This window comes from Cenococcum geophilum, assembly GCF_001692895.1.
Source record: "Cenococcum geophilum 1.58 unplaced genomic scaffold K441scaffold_38, whole genome shotgun sequence".
Classification (NCBI taxonomy): domain Eukaryota; kingdom Fungi; phylum Ascomycota; class Dothideomycetes; order Gloniales; family Gloniaceae; genus Cenococcum; species Cenococcum geophilum.
This window is the reverse complement of record NW_027137596.1, coordinates 92,874-112,553: the sequence shown is the minus strand read 5'-3', so window position 1 is coordinate 112,553 and position 19,680 is coordinate 92,874. Positions and strand designations below refer to the sequence as shown.

The 19,680-nt window shown below is 36.0% G+C and overlaps 1 protein-coding gene across 1 annotated transcript; it reads left to right on the top strand.

Moving 5' to 3' along the window:
- Positions 1 to 5,084: 5,084 nt before the first annotated feature.
- K441DRAFT_615902 (heavy metal translocatin) lies at positions 5,085 to 7,945 on the top strand (the record flags this gene model as incomplete). The annotated part of the gene is made up of 1 exon (XM_067645729.1): positions 5,085 to 7,945. Exon 1 carries the CDS (start codon positions 5,213 to 5,215, stop codon positions 7,943 to 7,945), a length of 2,733 nt encoding a protein of 910 aa, XP_067501006.1. The 5' UTR covers positions 5,085 to 5,212.
- Between the last annotated feature and the right edge of the window lie 11,735 nt (positions 7,946 to 19,680).

Sequence of the window (19,680 nt, the reverse complement as noted above, 5' to 3'; positions counted from 1 at the left end):
TTTATTCTTTATTAAGCTTATATAGTTATAATTAGAAAGCTACGGCAACGGTTTAGCCTTTTCTATATGCTATACAGTAGAAGGCTAGGGCACTTATATAGTAGTAGTTAGTTATAGGTAGGGTAATAAGGGGTTCTGTGGGTTAATATCTTAGGGAGTAAATAGAGGTGGCTAGGCTATGCCCTAGGCAAGTCTCTCTATAGTATTTAAAGTTAAAAGTTACTTCTCTCTTCTTCTAGTCAATGGTGGGGTTATATTATTTAAGCTAGTTTATTTTAAGGATAATAGGGTAGTCGGTAAGTGGTATAATATAGGCCTAGAGTTCTTTCTGGTGCCTATTTATATCTAAGTAAAGTTATACTATATAGGTAATCTTTTATACGGTATAACTACCGTTAGTAAGTTATAGGGCGCGGGCTTTAGTAAGGGGTAAGGTAGGTAGGTTATAAGTACACACAAATTAGGTATTTATAAATTTATTAGTAGCTTTGCAATTAATTATAGAATAGCTTTTATATTATTTTTTAGCAGTAGTTCCTATTATAGGTAAAACTATCTATTTCCGTTTATTTATTTTTACTAAGTTATCTATTAAGCAAGCCGATATATAAATCCCTCTATTATTAGGGCGTTTTAACCTATAACTTAGAGCTAGGACTTAGCGTTTTCCACTTTTATATCTAACTCTACCGCTATTACTGTATCTTTATCTTGTATAATAGTAGTACATAGCAACATATTTAGTATTTAGAGTATTAGGCTAGGTATTAGGCGGCGGCTACTAAACCTAGCTATTAGGTAGTTTAGGTTATTACAATAGCAGCCTTTTTAATAGTATTTATAGCAGCGTCCTAGTTTTTAGAGTAGCTCGCGCTCTCTATTTAGAAGTTTTATAGAAAGGTTAGTATAGAGAAGTTAATTGGCTCCGGTAGCACTTAAGGTAGTAGGTATTAGTAGCTTAGTGTGTATAGGTTTAATAGGCCTAAAAAGCTTCTATAGAGAGGTCTTTAGGTAAAGGTTAGCAATAGTAATCTAATTTAGTTGTCGTTCGATCTTCTATAAAGCTATTACTATATTATAAACATTGTTATAGTTATAGCTGGCGGCTGTGTAACTAAGGCGATAAGTAACTTTTTTAAGGAGGCCCTTTTAGTCTTTGGTATTGACTACCCGGCTAATCATCGGTCAGCCGAAAAATTACGTATTTAGCCAGCCACCTGGGTTAGATTCGAGGATCTCCACAGCGCCACCAGCGCCAAGCTGTGGAGAGACGCGTATTAAGGGCCGCCTGCTAATTAAGCCGCTGATTAACGCCGACCGTAGGGTAATTGGGGCTATTAGGGCCCTAAGTATATATAAAAAGTCCTCCCTACCTAATCCTTAATCGCGGTAGCATGTTTACTATTATACTTACTATATAAGATAGCGCTGACTAACCGCGTAGAGATTAATATCGCCAATAATACCAAATTACGCGCTAACGCGCAATATGTCCTTGCCCTTATATATGCCGTAAGGCCTAAGAATATATCTTTAACGTATAATCTAAAGTAAAAGGAGTTTAAGGTAATACCCCTTTTTTAAAAGTATTGCGACCTACGGCTAACGCGTTATTTAGCTCTAGACTTTCTATAAACGGAAGCAGTACTATAACAGCGATACTATTATAGAGAATAAGCTACTTCTCTTCCTTATTAAGGAGGTTGTAAGCTAGCCCTTAAAAGGGAAGAGCTGTAAAGCCAATATTAATATACCCTAAGAGGAAACGCGGCTCTTATAGCGGTTAGTTTACGGCTATATTACTGCTTTAATAGATCTCTATTAGATGTAGAAAGCTATAGGAATAAACAGCCACCCGTTTTTATGGGAGGATAGCGTTAGGGAGTACCTAAAGACGCTATAATAAAGGGATGCGTAGTATAAGAAAGAGTAGTTTACTAATAAGGGCAGAGATATCCTCCTTAACGGCTATACTAAGGATGAGTTTTAAAGTGTCTACTATAAGCTTTAGGCTAGGGGCGCCGCCTTATCTCTAGAGTGCTACTTCTATATACTTATTAATATCCTACTAGGCCATTATATGCTTACCCACGGCGGTAATAGATGCTTTACTAAGATCTTAGATTTATTTACCTTTAAGTTTAAGGGTAAAAGCCCTACGCGCTATATACCCTTAATATTTACTATATATATAGGTAAGTAGAACTAGTATAGCCGCCTTAAGACTATTAGGGCCCTATAGAATAAAAAGCTGCTTATTTATATGCTTAGCGGGCTAGCTTTCTATTTCCTATACTACTATGATTTTAGTATAGAGCGGTTTTTAGACTTTAGTAGGCGCTTAGTATAGTATAATATACGCTTAATTAAGAGCGGTAGGAACCGTAAGGTAGCCCTTTTATATAACTTATAGCGAGATTAGGTTATAAAGGCCTTTTATTATATTAGCGTCTTCTTAGAGAAGAAGATATATATTAGGCGGAGTGCTAGCGCTAAGACGGCGGAGCTAAAGGGGGTTAGTAAGGACTAGATTTGGCGCGCTAGAAGGTAGAACTAAGAGTAAATAGTAGGCTATTACTTAAACTCTCTCCCGTAAAAGTTTATAAGGTTAATAATAGGATACCCCTTATAAATAGGCTGCTTTAAAATCCGCTATGTAGGTATTACGCTGCCTAATATACTGCTATTAATAATATGGCCCGAACTAGATAAATAGAAGGGCTGTTTTATCCTATAGCTATACTAGATTAATAACCTTGCTACTATAGGGGTTATAAACCTTCTCTTTTACCTCTATAAGGTTATTCTATAGGACTTAGTAACCCTTTATAAGATATTCCTAAGCTATTTAGTATAAAGCTACCCTATTTTTTAGCATAAGGTATATAAGGCCTTTGCGTAGGATTTAGAGCCCTACCTATAGGAAGAGGAGGGGAGCCTAAATTAGCTATTAATTTTTTATTAAGCTATACTACTCCTTACTAACTAACTAAAGGCTTTATATACTAAATATAAGCAGACAGCTAGTGAGGTTAAGGGCTTATTAGACTATTTAGATAAGTCTTAGCTGGCCTAATTTTTATAGCTTTAATTGCTAATATCTAAAGGCCTTATATTTTTAACTAGAAGCCCCTTTAGCTATAGCTGCGGCTACGGCTACAATATGGCCTTAGGGCTAGTCTATTAACCCCCTACATCCGCCTATAGAAGCGGCCCCTTTAGCTCTATTTATTACGTAATCTAGTAAATATATATCCGCCTAGGTAAGCACTATAGGCTCTCCTTCTTATATAGCTTTGCTACCGCCGCCGCTATTATAGCTAGAGCTATAGTCCTAGCTAGAGCCTAGGTTTAGGTCTCCACCTATATATTATATAAGCCGCGCGGTAAACTCCATACGGGCCCTTTAGCATAAGTGGACTAAAGGGCTAAAAGGTAATTCTTTTATAGTAGCGCTAGATTCTAAATAGGGTAGTAAATAGCGGGCCGGCCGGTAAAAGGAGGTTTAATAGTACTCCCTATGGCTTAAGGTTATTAAGGAGATTAAGTGGGTTGTGTAGGTCTAGAAGGTTAGCGAGGAAGCGGCTATATAGTAGGTTAATCTACGGCAGGAGTAGATATAATGCTTACTGGATTAGCTTTGTAAATGGCTTTAAGTGGGTAAAAAAGCTTTAAAATAATTATATATATTATCTATATCTAACTTCTAATAAGATACTAAGGGGTCCTATTATAGCCTTCGTCTATAGCCCCTTAGGGGCTTATTTTGGTACGATATAAGTTTAATGGGGTGCTTTAAGGTGCTTGTATAATAGCGGCGCGCAACTTAAAACGCGAATATCTCCATTAACCCGCGGCCGATTCTTATAATTTTAGTGCGAGTAGAAAGCGCTTAGCAGGCTCTACGCATAGCGCTTGACGGGTGTTAAGAGTATGGCGTTGCTGGCGATCAAAAATCGACTGTGGATATGGGGTAACATCCACAGTCGCTAAACGCACGGGCCTCCTCGCCTGCGTAATCGTGACTCAGCCGCTGAATCAGCCATACAAACGTAACTGTGGATATACTATTGCTATTTAATTATCGCTTAAAATTGCCAAAGGGACACTATATGTAAGTACTACTTTTCATATAGACTTATAAACATTAGATTTAGAATCTATAATAGCTATTTATAAGTTCTGTTTATTTTGGTCTATATTAATTAATTTGTTATAGAGAAAATAGGTTAACAAATCGGTGGTTTAATTTTGGTTAGGTGGCCGAGTTTAGGGGGAAACTAAGTTTTAGGGGTCCGAGCTTAGTACAAAAGGTAGATATATCTTAAAGCTAAGCAAAGGCGGAGCGCGTAAGACTAGCTGCTAGGTTATACCTAGGTTTTTCCCTTACTAGGGATTTTTCCTATAAATGGAAGGTAGAAGCCTATATAGACCTAGAAAAGGGACCGAATCGGGCAATAAATAGAGCTAATAATAATAATATATTTATAAAATGTAGAAGTTTATTATCAATAAATTTAACTCTTATAATTATTTTAAGTCTATATATAAGGTTAGAACCTTAATAGTTAATTTTAATAATTCTATTAAAGATTATATATAGCTCTTATATAAATTAAAATGACGCGTTTAATAAATCTACCGAAGTCCCTTAGACTATTTAATTAACTTTTTAATTAAAAGGTTAGCGATATCCGCTTGCGGATATACATTAATAAAGCCAAAGCAATTGGGGGTTGACATTGCAAGCAGGCCCTTAGTACCCTCCCACTCACGAAGTACGGAAAATATAGGGACGGCCTTCTTACCGCCCTGCAGGGTGAATGAGGCAGGCCCGTTATAATCACCTACCGCGATAAGCAGTGACTAGTGGGGTTAGGGATAGGTAAGGCAAACGCGGGGTGATGTTTGGGTAGGGGCTTGCGCACTATGCAGATGTAAATAACTCAATTCACGTAATGTTCTAACTTGACCAGGAAGGAACTAAACTTAACTAGGAGGGGATATCCGCGTTATTAATTGGGGGAGTGCCCTCATATCAATTAGAGGGGCGTCAATCTACCGCCACCCCATCTATAAATGCTGCTGGCTGTATCTGTTCGTCATTTCGGGCTCTTAAAATCTATTACTACCGCAGGAGTTCAAAGCACACCAGAAACAACGCGAAGCCAAAAACCAAACACTCGTGCTCCTCAGGCTCAAACCATAAAACATGTGCCGTACCAAGCCCACCAACTCCTGCTGTCATGGCAATCACGTGAACCTGAGCGGTCACTTTTCTTTCCTTACAAATTGGCTCCACACGAGGAGTGGCTCAGGTGGATTGCACCACACTGGGAAAAATGATTCCACGGACAGTTGCTGCCATGACCCAAGGGACAATTCGGATAAACAGGAAAAAGGGTCCAACCATTCCTTAGAAGAAACCGAGAATGTGACCTGTGTGAATCTTACGGCAGAAACGGAGCCTATACCTGAAGCAGGTGATCTAGAAAGAGGCCTTCCAACCATCGAGCAGGTTATACTCAGTGTCGGAGGGATGACATGCAGCGGCTGCGAGCAGAAGCTGATCAGAGCCTTAGATGAGATTCAATTCATCTCTGACTACAAGACGAGCCTAGTGCGGGCAAGAGCAGGATTCAATCTAGACGCGAGCCGCCTATCGGCTGAAGATGCGATATCCAAGCTGAAAAGATTGACAGGATATAGCTTTGAGAGGATCGAAGAAGAGGACGGCCAAATTTTGGAAGTGTTGGTTGATAATCCAGTAACATTTTGCAACCGTCCAAGGCCACACGGCGTTAGGTCCCTTGAAACCGCTATTAAGGTCAACAGCAAAATGGTCCGTATTCAGTATGATGCTTCGCAAGTTGGCCCCCGTGATCTTCTTGAGCGAGGGTTTACAGAGCCGCTCGAACTGGCTCCGCACAGGGTCCACCCCGAAATTGCAGCAGGCGCAAGACAAAGTCGGAAGGCAGGAATCCTCTTCCTCTTTGCAATGACCTTAACCATGCCAGTACTAATATTTGCGTGGGCTCCAATTCCTGGTCCAAAATTGGTCTACAACTCCGTCTCTCTGGGACTCGCCACGATAATTCAACTAGTTGTAGCAAAAGAATTCTACCCTTCCACTTACACGGCTTTGTTTCGCTCGGGGCCCATGGAGATGGATTTTCTCATCGCCCTAAGTTCCAGCACGGCATATATTTTCTCGGTCGTCGCATTCGCTTACATCGTCAATGGCCACCCCCTCTCCACAGGTTCTTTCTTTGAAACCAGTACACTTCTAGTAACGTTAATCCTCTTGGGTCGCTTCGTCAGTGAGTTGGCTCGACAGATAGCAGCCAGATCTGTGTCATTTAGATCAATACAAGAACACAAAGCTCTTCTCATAATCGGAGATCGCGGAACCACAAAGGAAATCGATTCGTGCCTTCTTCAACGTGGTGATATTTTCAAAGTTCCCCCTCATTCCAGAATTGTGACGGATGGAAAGGTGGTGCTCGGCGGGTCGGAGGTAGACGAGTCAATGGTGACTGGTGAACCAATACCGGTTGTAAAAGGATTGGGCCATACTGTGATTGCCGGCTCGTTAAATGGCAACGGAGAATTGCAAGTCGCCCTCACGGCTCTTCCATTTGAGAATTCTATAAGCAAAATTGCTAGCTTGGTCGAGGATGTAGAGCTTTCTAGGCCGCGAGTCCAAGCTCTCGCTGATCGTGTGGCCAGTTATTTTGTCCCGGCTATCATCGCGATCACTTTAATCGTCTTCGCAGTCTGGATTCTGATTGGCGTCTTTGTCCGCAGACAGAGTAGAGGGGAGGCGACGGTTCAAGCACTCACTTATGCTGTAGCAACTCTCATTGTCTCCTGTCCCTGTGCTATTGGTTTGGCGGTTCCTATGGTTGTGCTGATAGCTGGAGGTGTTTCAGCACAGCACGGGATAGTTTTCAGAGATCCTCAAAAGATCGAGACTGCGCGAAATGCGACGCATGTCGTCTTCGACAAAACCGGCACGCTTACTAAGGGCGAGATGTCAGTCGTTCATGCAGAGTATCAAGGAGATTCACAAGAGACCAAAGCCCTTCTACTTGGATTGGTCTCAGATATTAGCCACCCAGTGTCTATTGCTATTACGAAACATTTGAAGAAGGAGAGGGGCCTAGAGCCAGTGAAGTTGAGAGATATCACTTCTATACCTGGAAAAGGTGTAGAAGGGCGGTTTCAACAAAGGGTCATCCGAGCTGGCAATTCTGACTGGCTGCATGTCGAAAATCTCGAACCTGTAGAAGCTCAGCTTCAAACACAGCATAGCGTTTTTTGTGTTACCATTGATGGAAAGCTCCATGCGCTGTTTCGACTTCAGGACCCAGTTCGAGATGACGCGGCCGAGGTTGTCTCTCAGCTCATGTCTCGTGGAATTAGCGTCTCAATGATTAGTGGCGACGATGATGGCCCGGTTCAGAATATCGCGCATATCGTCAATATCCCTAGGAAGAAAACCAGGTCGCGTTGCACACCTGCCGCCAAACAGGACTACGTACACAAGATTCAGAAGCAAGGGGACGTGGTAATTTTCTGTGGTGATGGAACAAATGATGCCGTCGCCCTTACACAAGCTGACGTTGGTGTACATATGAGTCAAGGCTGCGATGTAGCACGAGGGGCCGCGGACGTCATCTTAACTTCATCTAAGCTCTATGGCATACCCATCATGATCGACATCTCTCGCGCTTCTTATCGCCGCATCATGTTTAACTTTGCCTGGGCCGCCCTCTACAATGTCGGTGCTGTGCTCTTGGCTGCTGGCGCCTTTGTCAATGTGCGAATTCCTCCTGCATTTGCCGGTTTGGGTGAGATTGTAAGCGTGCTCCCTGTGGTTCTCATAGCCTTTTGGCTCAAGTATAAGGACTTCACCGGGAAATTCAGGCCCAAACGAACTTAATGGCACAATACTTGATAGTCTAGCATCTGGATAGTAGATAGTATCGAGACCTAGATTAAATTAGGGCGGAAGCATGAAAGGACACATCTGAAGTTTACCTCTGGGCCTCTAATCGAGAATGATTAAGCTCTCAAGGGCTGCTCTTTGGCTTTTGTGAGATCTTCGAGACTGCATTGTATGACCAAACGTGCGGATCATGAGGTTTTGCTTATCTCGCTACCAGACATCAATGTAGTAAGGCAAGATTGCGATAAAAATTGCGACAAAAATTGCGACAAACTCGACGAAAACTAACCGACGAGTTTTAGATAAAATGCGGCCGACTGCCCGTATCTATCACATATCGGGAGGGGGTCATTTGGCGCGGTTACGACCCGGGTAAATACAGTCATGGGTCATAAGTCTCCGGTCGGAAGCGAGAACCCCACCAAAATTTGGACACGCGTCTCCGACACGTCCAGAGAACACCACCCCTACCATGTCACAACGTACTCCTTTATGCCCAATTTCTGGTAACGAGACTACCAGAAAGGAGCTTACACCCCTGCAACGCGCAGAAATTACAACTGCAGCTGCATGGGGTGTCAGTCGACGCGAGATCAAAAAGCACTATAACGTGCCAAAATCCACCGTTCAGGACACTAGAAGTCTATCCCACCTCGTGCACGGCCCCACCTCGTGCACACCTTTTTTATTTCCTTAATAATAATTTAACGCCTTAATAGAATTCTTTAAAATTTAAATATATTACACTTATAAATATAGAAAATAAGTAATTAAACTTTTTTTTAAAAAAAATTTAATAGTTATTAAGTTATTTAATTATTTAGCCTTTTTAAATAATTAATAATAACTTAATAAACCTTTTTTTTTTTTAAAAAAAAAAATTTCTATATAAGTTTTTAAGGGTTTTAAATATAATATTTTAAATTTTTAAGTTATTTTATAGTGGTGTTAAAAAGTTCTAAAAACGGACTTTTTTTTAGTGGGGAATTTGGTGTAGCCGTGCACGAGGTGGGACCGTGCACGAGGTGGGATAGACTTCTATCAGTAAGGCCTCCGAACGAACCAACCAACAGTCGGCTGCTCGATCTGGCCGGCCAAGACAGTATACTGCTCGTGACGAAAGATACCTGCTACGTGTCATACGCGAAAACCCTAAGTATACCTACCGGAAGCTCAAAGATCATACGAAGCTTAATTTTTTACGAAAAACCCTATGGCGGATTCTCCACCGCAATGGTATTACCAATTGGCGGGCTAAGAAGCGTCCCTTTCTTACAAACGAGGTAGCAGCCAAAAGACTTGCGTTTGTAAAGAAGTATATCCTTATAAAGGAGGAATGGGCTAAAATTATCTGGTCTGATGAGTGTTCTGTTAAGCGAGGATCCGGCAAAATTCGTAGCTGGGTATTTCGGCAACCACACCAGAAGTGGGATAGGGAAATGATTGATATATACAAGAAAGGAAAGGATATATCTGTTATGGTCTGGGCTGCATTTAGTAACGCACTTGGAAGGTCTAGTCTCTATATTATAGACCGTGATCCTTAGTTAAAGAAGGGGGGGTACTCCGCTCGATCTTACCTTAAAGTACTTAAGGAAAACATACCTTGGTGTTAGGATTTTAGTCTTACATTTATGCAAGATAATGCACCAATCTATTATGTAAAGGTTATTAAGAAATACTTCCGCGATTTGGGTATAAGCCTACTTAAATAGCCGCCATATAGCCCAGATCTTAACCCGAATGAACACCTCTGGTAGTACCTTAAAAAGCTCGTCTACCAGGTACGGCCTAACATTAAGACTCTTACGGGGGAGGAAGCAATACGAGAGGCTTTAGAAAGTGCATTAGAGCAAGCGTGGGAGCTAATTGATTAAAAGATATTTAATAGTGTATTAGATAGTATGCAGGAGCGCTACTAAGCTATAATTGCCGCAGATGGGTAGCATACGAAGTATTAGATAATATTGCGACCGGCCAAAATTAAGCGATATATATATATATTGACTCTATAACTCTATAAATCTATAAATATACGTGGTTCGTTGGTAATCAAAGCTTTAATGTCGTGATTTTGGTGAGGAAACCCCGCAGCCGGAGACTTATGGCCTAGTACTGTACGAGGTTAGGGCCACCCCTGCTGATAACGCCCACGAACCCCGCACGAGGTCGCGCAGCGACCGCCCCCGAGTACCCCACACGCGATTTTGGGCGAAAAGGTATATAATTTAAGTTTAATTAGTACTTCTAGGCGGTCGCGTAATATTGCTTTAAATTTAAAATACTTACACTATAATAACTAAGACGCCTTAATATAGGACTATACTTTAGTAACCGAGACGTCTTAATATAGGACTATACTATAGTTACTGCAGTCCTATATTAAGGCGTCTCGGTTACTATAGTATAGTCATATATTAAGGCGTCTTAGTTACTAATATAGTTGTACTTTAAGGCGTCTTAGTTACTATAGTAAAATAACTATTTAGATATTCTTATAAAGCCAATCTAAAGAATACTAGTGTAAGATCTCGAAGAAACTTTAAGGAAGATTTAAAGGAATGATATAAATTCTATCTAAATCTAAGGTATATAGCTCTCGCTAAGAACAAGACGTTATATAAAGAAGAGAAAGGGAATAATAAGAGAATCGTATAATTAAATAGTTAGGGGCTTGGTGGTTAATGTATGCGTATATATACACGCGGTCTTTAATAAACTTTAGTAAAATTCAATTAATCTAGCAGAATTTAGTTAAAGCGTTGGAATTTATCTATTAAGTGTTTTACTAAGACATTCCTACTATAACTAGGCTAGTCCCGTTATAGTACCCCCCTTTTAGCCAAAGGTCTAAATAATTTAATTTTAGTTAAGACTTATAACTTATTACATATCGTGTTTTCGCGTCAGGTAATGGTATAGGGTTTTACCGGTTTTAATCGTTAAGTGGGCTAATTAGGATTTTCTATACTCGGTATAAAAAATTACTATTAGCTTAGTTAAGGCGGTAAGCTAAACTAATATCTTTATAGTAGGTCTTAGCAAGGCAAATCTAACTAATTAGATAACTTTAACCGCTAGTTAAAGTTCCTTAATATTTTATATATTATATAACCGTGTTATAAACGCTATAATATATTTTAAGTTCTTATTATCATTTTATATATATTTTGTAACGGAACCTTATAGCAAGTACTATAATAGGCTCGTTAATGGGCTAGGTGTGTAGGTAATGTAAATTAAAGTTAACAATGTAATAATAACTGGTGGAGTAGTTGCCTAATAGATTAACTCTACTTATATTCTGAAAATCACTATAAGGAAGGAACTATTTAGGTAGGGACTAAGGGTCCTTAAATACACAACCGTACTCCTATAAAATCCTTTTTATACGTAATATACATATACTTTATCTACTCTATTACGGATCCTATAAATCCTATAGATTATATAGATTACGTTATATAACCTTAGTTACCATTCCTTGTTATATAGCTCTATTAGCTTTATCCTAAACTATGCTTATATTAACTAACTAGCTTCTTTTAACTCTTCCCTAAGTAGTCGTAATATTATACTTAAAGCGTCCGTAATACTATTTCCCTCTTTTTTATCTTTGTCCTTAAAGATTTCTAATATTTCTAAGTTATTTATTAGAGGTGTAATATCCGTCTAATTAATTTAGTTAATATTATTGCTTATTATACCTAAAGTAATTTCTTCTTCCTTAACTGCTTGTCGCATTCGTACTATTACTGCAATACTATCCCTTAGTAAGATTATGCCGTCTCTATATTCTCGCTATTTAAAAAAGGGGTTAGTTTATATTACGTTAGCGAACCTATCTTCATAACAACCGTTCTTTTATTTAGAGTACACTAAAGTAAATATTTATTTGTCCTATAATATTCACTCTATCTTTAATACTAAATATATATAACCTATTACTTTTAATAGTCGTCTAGTTCCTTAATTAATTTATCTTAGGGTTTTATATTTAATCTGCTGCTACGTGGCTAGATAATAAACTATCTATTACTTTAGTAAAGTTATACCGTTCTTATAACGTAAAATAAGAGGCTACTAATACTTAGTAACAGGCTCTTAAGTCTCGTCTTATGGCGTCTACTTAGTTAATCCGTCTTAAGAAGGTTTATAAGAAGGTCCGTTTTAAGGAGTAGAAACTTATAAAATAGGGTTTATAGGAACTTAGTGACAAAAGAATAGATTCTCTTTTAATAGAGAAGGAAATAGGTCTAAGTAATTCGGCAACTACTCTTCTTAGGTCCCCCTTAGGTAACTTATTCTTTAGCAATCCTTCTTTATTAATACTACCTAACCTAATTTCTTCTAATACTCCTATACCTTTCCTATAGCATTTTTTAGATTTTTTAGTAGCTTCTAGGTAGTCTTAGTATAGCCTATCCACTTAACTTTATACTATGTTTCGTCGTTAATATCCTTATAACTTATAATTTTTAAAACTTGCTATTTATTCTCTTCCTATCCTCTATATATGTCTACTTTATAGGCTAATAGCTTAATATTCCCGTATGCTGGCTCTAGTATTATAATATACTATATAAGGTAGATCTTTATTTTAGCTAGTAGGTTTAATTTAAACGTAATTAGTAAAATTCTTTATATAATTTTAAAAGGTCCTAGTCTAACGTAGTCTAACTTCTTACTTAGTCGTCAACTCTTAAAAATTTTATATAGTAGCCATACTTTATCTCCTTCCTTAAGATTTAGTCCCTTAGATCTCTTAGCATTATAGTACCTTTTTATCCTCCCTTATACTTTCTTAGCTGATTCTATAAGGTCTATATAAAGATTTATTAACGTCTTTATTCTTTCTTTCGCTATACTACTCGTTTTCTTTACTTATTATAGTAACAATAATATTCTTAGCTTATATTCGTAATTTGCCTTAAATAGTAATATACCTATGCCTTCCTATGGTGTTGCATTATATATAAACTATATAACTAGTAATAGCAATACCTAATTATTCTATACGTAATTAATATAATACCTTAAATACTATTCTAGTGTCTAATTTAATCTTTTTATTTAACCGTCTATCTGCGGATAATATACGGTAAAAGTTGCTACTTTAACTCCTTATTCCGCTAAGAATACCTCCTAAAATACTACTATAAATCTTAAATCTCTATCCGATATGATTGTACTTAATACTCTATGTCTTATAAATACTTCTTTAACGTAGATTCTAGTAATATCTTCTGCTAATATTTCTTCTATGCATGCTATAAAGTATCCCCACTTTATAAGCTTATCTACTATTACTAAGATTACGTTATGGTCTTGTCCGGTAATAGGATCTCTTAATTTTAGTAACTTAATAATAAAGTCCTATAATATAACCTCCTATAGTTTCTCTGGTATTTTAATAGGTTATAGCCCTCCATACGGCTTATGCCTTATTAGTTTATTCCTTTAGCAATCTAAATATTCTCTTATAACTTTTTACGCTAAGCCCTAGATTTTATTAATAATGTACTTCTTCTAAAGTCTTAATACTAAGCCCGTAGCTCTATTATGTCCTTAAGTTAATCCCTTATAGAAGTCTTTTATAAATTACTCTGCTATACTTTTTAGGATATACCTCGCTTCTTAATTTTTATATATATCCATCTATAGATCTTCTAGTTATATTTCTAGAATCCTTTATACCTAAAAGCTCTTTAGTAACTTATAAACTCTATCTAGTTCTTCTTAAGTTGCTATAATTTTTAGATAATTATATCTAATTAATCCGTCTATATCTTTTTGTAGTAAAGCCCCTAATAGCTTCTTATCGTTTTATAGTTTAGCCTTTTAACTTAAAGCGTCTGCTCGCGTATTATCTGTACCTTTAGTATACTAAATTTTAAAATAGTATTCCGTAAGTATCTCTGCCTATCTAACCTATTTTTAGTTAAGTTCCTTTATTATTAGGAATTCTGTTAGGTTCTTATAGTCCGTTTTAACTATAAACAGTTTCTCTATACCTTATAAGAATACTCTCTATTTCTTTAATACTATAACTATACCTAATAACTCTTTGTTATAGATATCGTAGTTTAACTCTAGTAGTGTTATCTTTTAACTATAATATGCTACTAGGTGCTATCTATCTTAATGTTTTTATATAAAGTATACCCCTAGTATATAATCTAATATATCTATTTCTATAACCGTTTCTAGTTCTAGTTAATAGATTTTAAGAACTAGCTCCTAGGTAAACAATTTTTTAACTTTTTTAAATAATTCTTATTGCTCCTCTCCCTATACCTATAGTTCCTCTTTCTTTATTAATCGCGTAAATGGCTTAATGTCTTTTAACTATTACGCTATAAACCTTCTACAGTAATTGCAAACCCCTAAAAATAATCTTAACTATATAGCGTTCTCTAGTTCTTACCAATTTACTATAACCTTAATCTTCTTTAGATTTATACTAAGTTGGCCTAGTTTAATAATAAATCTAACGAAATCAGTCTTCCTAGTGAAGAATTCGCATTTCTTAATTACTACTAGCATCTGTTCCTTCTATAGTCTCTTTAAAACCCATTTAACGTGTTCTCTGTACTCTTCCTTAGTTATAAAGTAAATAATAATATTATTAAGATATACTATAACAAATTTATCTAGGTGTTCTCCTAATACATTATTAATACATTTCTAAAACGTTACTAGTGTGTTTATAAGCCTAAATTGTATAACTAATGGTTTATATAGTCCTTTCTTTAACCTAAAAGCTGCCTTTTATTTATTACCTTCCTTAATTCTAATCTAATAGTACGCCTATCTTAGATCTATCTTTATAAAGATTTATACGTTACCTATCCTGTCTTAAATTTCGCTAATTAAGGGTAAAGGATATCTATCCTTTCTAGTAATGCTGTTTAACTATCTATAGTCAATATATAGCCTTAGTTTGCCATTTTTCTTTAGTATAAATAGTACTGGATAACCTGCTAATAACTGCGATAGTCTAATATATCCCTTTTATAAATTTTCCTAAACAAACTCCTTTAATGCCCTTTCTTCTTCCTTAGTAAGCTTATAAATTAAAAAGAACCTTAAACTTATTCCTAGTTCTAATTCTATTTTATAGTCCTATACTATATAATCTAACAGCTTTTTACTTTTTAGTAACTATAGTTTCTTGCCATACTTATAGTATCTCTTTAGTACATAGCTTAGTCCTTTCTCTATTTCTTTATAGGTCGCCCCTACTTAGTACTATACCAACTTAGCTTATTATTGCAACTTATAGCGTTAAGTATTTCTAATATCGACTTAACCTATAATCTAATCGATCTTTAGATTATATTCCTATAACTAAGGCATTCCTAGTACTACCTTATCCCGTCCTAATAGTAGGATATTAAAAGATATCTTAATTCGTCTTCCTTTAATAGTTATTTAAATAGGTCCTATTTTAAGATTAATAATCCCTCCTCTATAGGTTATTAGATCTCCTAAAATTATAACTAATAAGTAAGGTTATTCCTTCTGTCTATAAGGTAGTCCTATTCTTTTAACTACTACTAGTAAAATATAGTTTCGCGTTACTCCACTATCTATTAGCGCTTCAAATTGCTAATCTTACCACTTTACTTGTAAATTTAGGTGTTATTCTTAAATTCCCTTAAGGGTCTAAGGCTCTACTACTGGCTCCCTTTAGTCCTATGGGCCTCTACTTTTCCTAACTATTAGCTACTTAATCTTATTTATACTTAGTCTAACTTTAGCCAATACTTAGTTCGCTTTTTATCTTTAATATACTATAGACACGTATTTTCTAAGCATTCCCACTACTATTATCCATCTAAGTATTCTTCTATAAGGAATCGTCCTAGCTAAAGTATTAAGTCCCCTTAGCTTTATACTTCTACTAGGTGCCAACTATATATATACTTAGTATTCCTATATTTCGCCTTATCTAATAACTAATATATCCTTACTGGGTATTTTCGGTTCTTATCTTTTAGTGCTCTATACATATTATACGCATTATCTACGTATATAATCCATGCCAATATATAGTATGCTTAGTGTTTTAGGTTAACTCTTAGCTCATCTTTATCCTTAAGTTTAAACCTTTCTCGTGTTAATCTAAGCGTTGTAACTTCTTTTATAGGTACTGTAATTTGCCTCTCGCTTCTCTAGTCCTTTAATTACTCCTTTAGATCCTTTAATGTTACAATTAAGGCTCCTTTAATATAACTTATAACCTTCTCTATAATCGGGTGGTTTTAGATAACTTTTTTATCCAACTATATATAGAAATCTTCCCACTCGTCGTTATATCATTGCCTATACTACTTTTAGTACAGTCCTTTAAGTATATACAGCTCGTCCGTAAGGAAGTATCTTCTTATTACTATATTATAATAGCCTTTTATATGTTGTTCTTTAAACCTAGTAAGAATCCCTAAATCCTCTTTGTTTTCTAGTTCGGTAAGCCACTTAGCTCTTAATATACCTACCCTAGGCCTATTAGTAATTCTTTATACTAGCGCTCTATCCCTTACACGTCCCTATATACTAGATCTTTTATTTAGTTTCTATTCTTGCTATACAATAATTCTTTATCTAAATTCTTTTATAGTTTCTTTTGGTTTGCGTCTTGTAAATAAATCCTCAAAGTCTTCTTACTTCTTAATCTTAGTATTAATTCTTTAATCTTTAGGTCGAACACTGTATTCTCCTAGTAAGTCTTCTAGGTCTATATATCTGTCTCCTAGTCTAGTTATTATTTACGCTATAGATTCTCTAATCTATAAAGAAGCCTCTTACCTCTTATTTATAGGTGTCCTTATTTATACCCCAAATTCTTAACCCCTTTAGATTCTTAATCCTAAGCTTGCTTCTATCTTAAGCTTACTTAGTATTCTCGTCTTATCTTAAGAATCTTAAATCTTACTTATCTCGTCTTAAGAGTCTTATATCCGTAAAAAACTCTATCCCAAGCTCATTCATATATCTTTAAACTAAGCTATTACTCTACTTTATTAGTTATCGTCCGTTATAGGTCCTTAAGCTTACCTTATCTTATCTTAAGAATCTTAGTCGTCTTGTATCTCGTCTTAAGAATTTTAAGCTTTTAGCCTTTTACCTTTATTAAGTGCCGAAGTAGCTCGCTATCCTACTTCTCTTACATCTTATAAAGCGATAGACATCGTATCTAGTGGGGTCTTGATCCCTACTAATGTTCCTTATTTTATAGTAAAATCATCCTCTACCTCTAGTATAACATCTCTAAGGTTTACGTGCTCCTAGTAAGCCGCTTTTATCGCCTTATTATTATAAAATGTTTTGCCTATATTAAAGTTATCGTCCTTAATATCCGATCTGCAAACTAGTTCGTTAGTTCCTTTATATTCCGCTAAGTATAGCTCTTATAGCTAATAGCTTACGCCGTACTTAGCGTCCTTATAAATTCGGCATGCATTATTATAATAAAACGTAAAACTTTTAATTAAATATTCTTTTGTTCCTCGCAGTATATTATTGTCCCTCTATACGTATATATCGTCTACTAGTCTTATTCCTTTTACTATATAGTAACCCTAACTACTCCTGCAGTCTCTAATATAATAACTCTATTTTCCGCAATTTATGCAAGCTCCTTCCTTAAACTATTTTTCTTACTATAGAGTCCGCCTAAATGTCTTCTGCTGTTAAGATCCCTAATTTAACCTCTGCTCTTTAAACCTTTAATTACTTAAACCTTATCCTCTAGGTTTCCATAGTCTCTTACCCCATTTCTTATAGGCTTCTTTAGTACTACTTAGGTCTATTAGCTCTGCGCTATACTATAGTTTTTAACTTAGCTTTAGTCGTTGCGTACTCTATACCTTATATAACTATAGAACTCTATCTTAGCCCCTCTTAGCCTATTCCCTTTAGTAGATCTAATTATTAATCTTAATTACTTAATCTATTAGTTCCCTTAGAGTGTCCACATCTTCTATTAGGATAATCGCGTCCTAGACTTTAGCCTTAAGTCCTTATTTATACTATACTATAAGCGCCTTATTATTCTACTTAACTTATATCGCTAACGTTTAGAACTGCGTTATATACTTAATTGCTAAGGTTTATTATATAATATCTTAGAGTTTTCTTTCCGCTATAGTTACCGCCTCTAGGTCTCTAAATATCTATATTAGTTGTTCTGTAAACCCTTCCTAGCTTATAAATATAAACCATACTTCTTAATTAGTAGTCATTATGCCATTCGCTTATATTTCCGTAAGGTAAAGCTTAAACTACTTAAGTGCTCTTCCTAACAGGAATAGTCCCGCATATACTATTCAATCTATAAGTGTTAGCAGCTTTGCCCCTTCTTATATAACCTTAAAGTGCATTTATATAAGGAATCCTTTAAGTTTTAATCTTTCTCCTAAGTACCTTTCGATTAATAGTAGCTTAATCTTTACTGCTCCTATCCCGTTAATCCTATTTTCTAACATTACATTATTTTCTATTAGCTAGTTAACTATCTCTTATAGTTATCTAACTGTTATAGGTTGCTATAAGTTAGTGTTTACTATACTAGTGTCGTTACCTAACCTTAAAGTAGTTGCCGCCGTTAATAGCGTTGTGGTTAGTGCTTTTAGTGGCATATTATTTAACTTTCTATATTTAATACCGTAACTAGGTAGTAATTATATAACGGAACCTTATAGCAAGTACTACGATAGGCTTATTAATAGGCTAGGTGTGTAGGTAATATAAATTAAAGTTAACAACGTAATAATAACTAGTGGAGTGGTTGCCTAATAAATTAACTCTAATTGTATTCTAAGAATTACTATAAGGAAGAAACTATCTAGGTAGGGATTAAGGGTCCTTAAATACACAACCGTACTCCTATAAAATCCTTCTTATACGTAATATACGTATACTTTATCTGCTCTGTTATAGATCCTATAAATCCTACAAATTATATAGATTACGTCACGTGACCTTGGTTACTATTCTTTGTTATATAGCTCTATCGGCTCTATTCTAGACCATGCTTATATTAACCAACTAGTTTCTTCTAACTCTTCCCTAAGTAGTTGTAATATTGTACTTAAAGCGTCCGTAACATATTTGTATTGAGCGGCAATCATTTACCTTTATATTATATCTATTTAGCTAAAGTAGGCCGCGAAGGATAATCCTTATAGAATTCTTTTACTAAGGATAGCGCGTCGGCCTTAATCTGGTTATAGGTTTCCTAGGTTCGTGTTTTATATCCTTTCCACTTAATAAGAAGTTTAAATTGTTTAGATTATATTTTCTATTATATATTATTAATTAAGTTAATAAAGTAAGAACCATTACCGTTATTAATAATTAGTAGTAGTAGTAGATTCAATTTACCGTCCGACCCAGTCCCCCTAATGGGTCCACGCAGACTAATTCCTATGGAAAAAGCTTATATTATATTAAGAAAACCTATTTTTGGGTAAACAAAAAACCTCCAGGGGAAACGTGAGAGGTAATACTTCTAGATAGCATCCGTATTACATTAACGGGAGGAGAAAAACACCATCAGGTTACTGCTTTGAGACTCCCCTTGCGCGAGAGTGTCTAAAATGCCTGTCTTGCCCCGTCTGCCACTTAAACCATTTTTGCCACGTCTGTGTATTGCCTATATAAAGTCGTGTGCCTGTCCCTAGCTCCTTTTCTAAGTCTCCTGTAAATATCTCCTAATAATAACG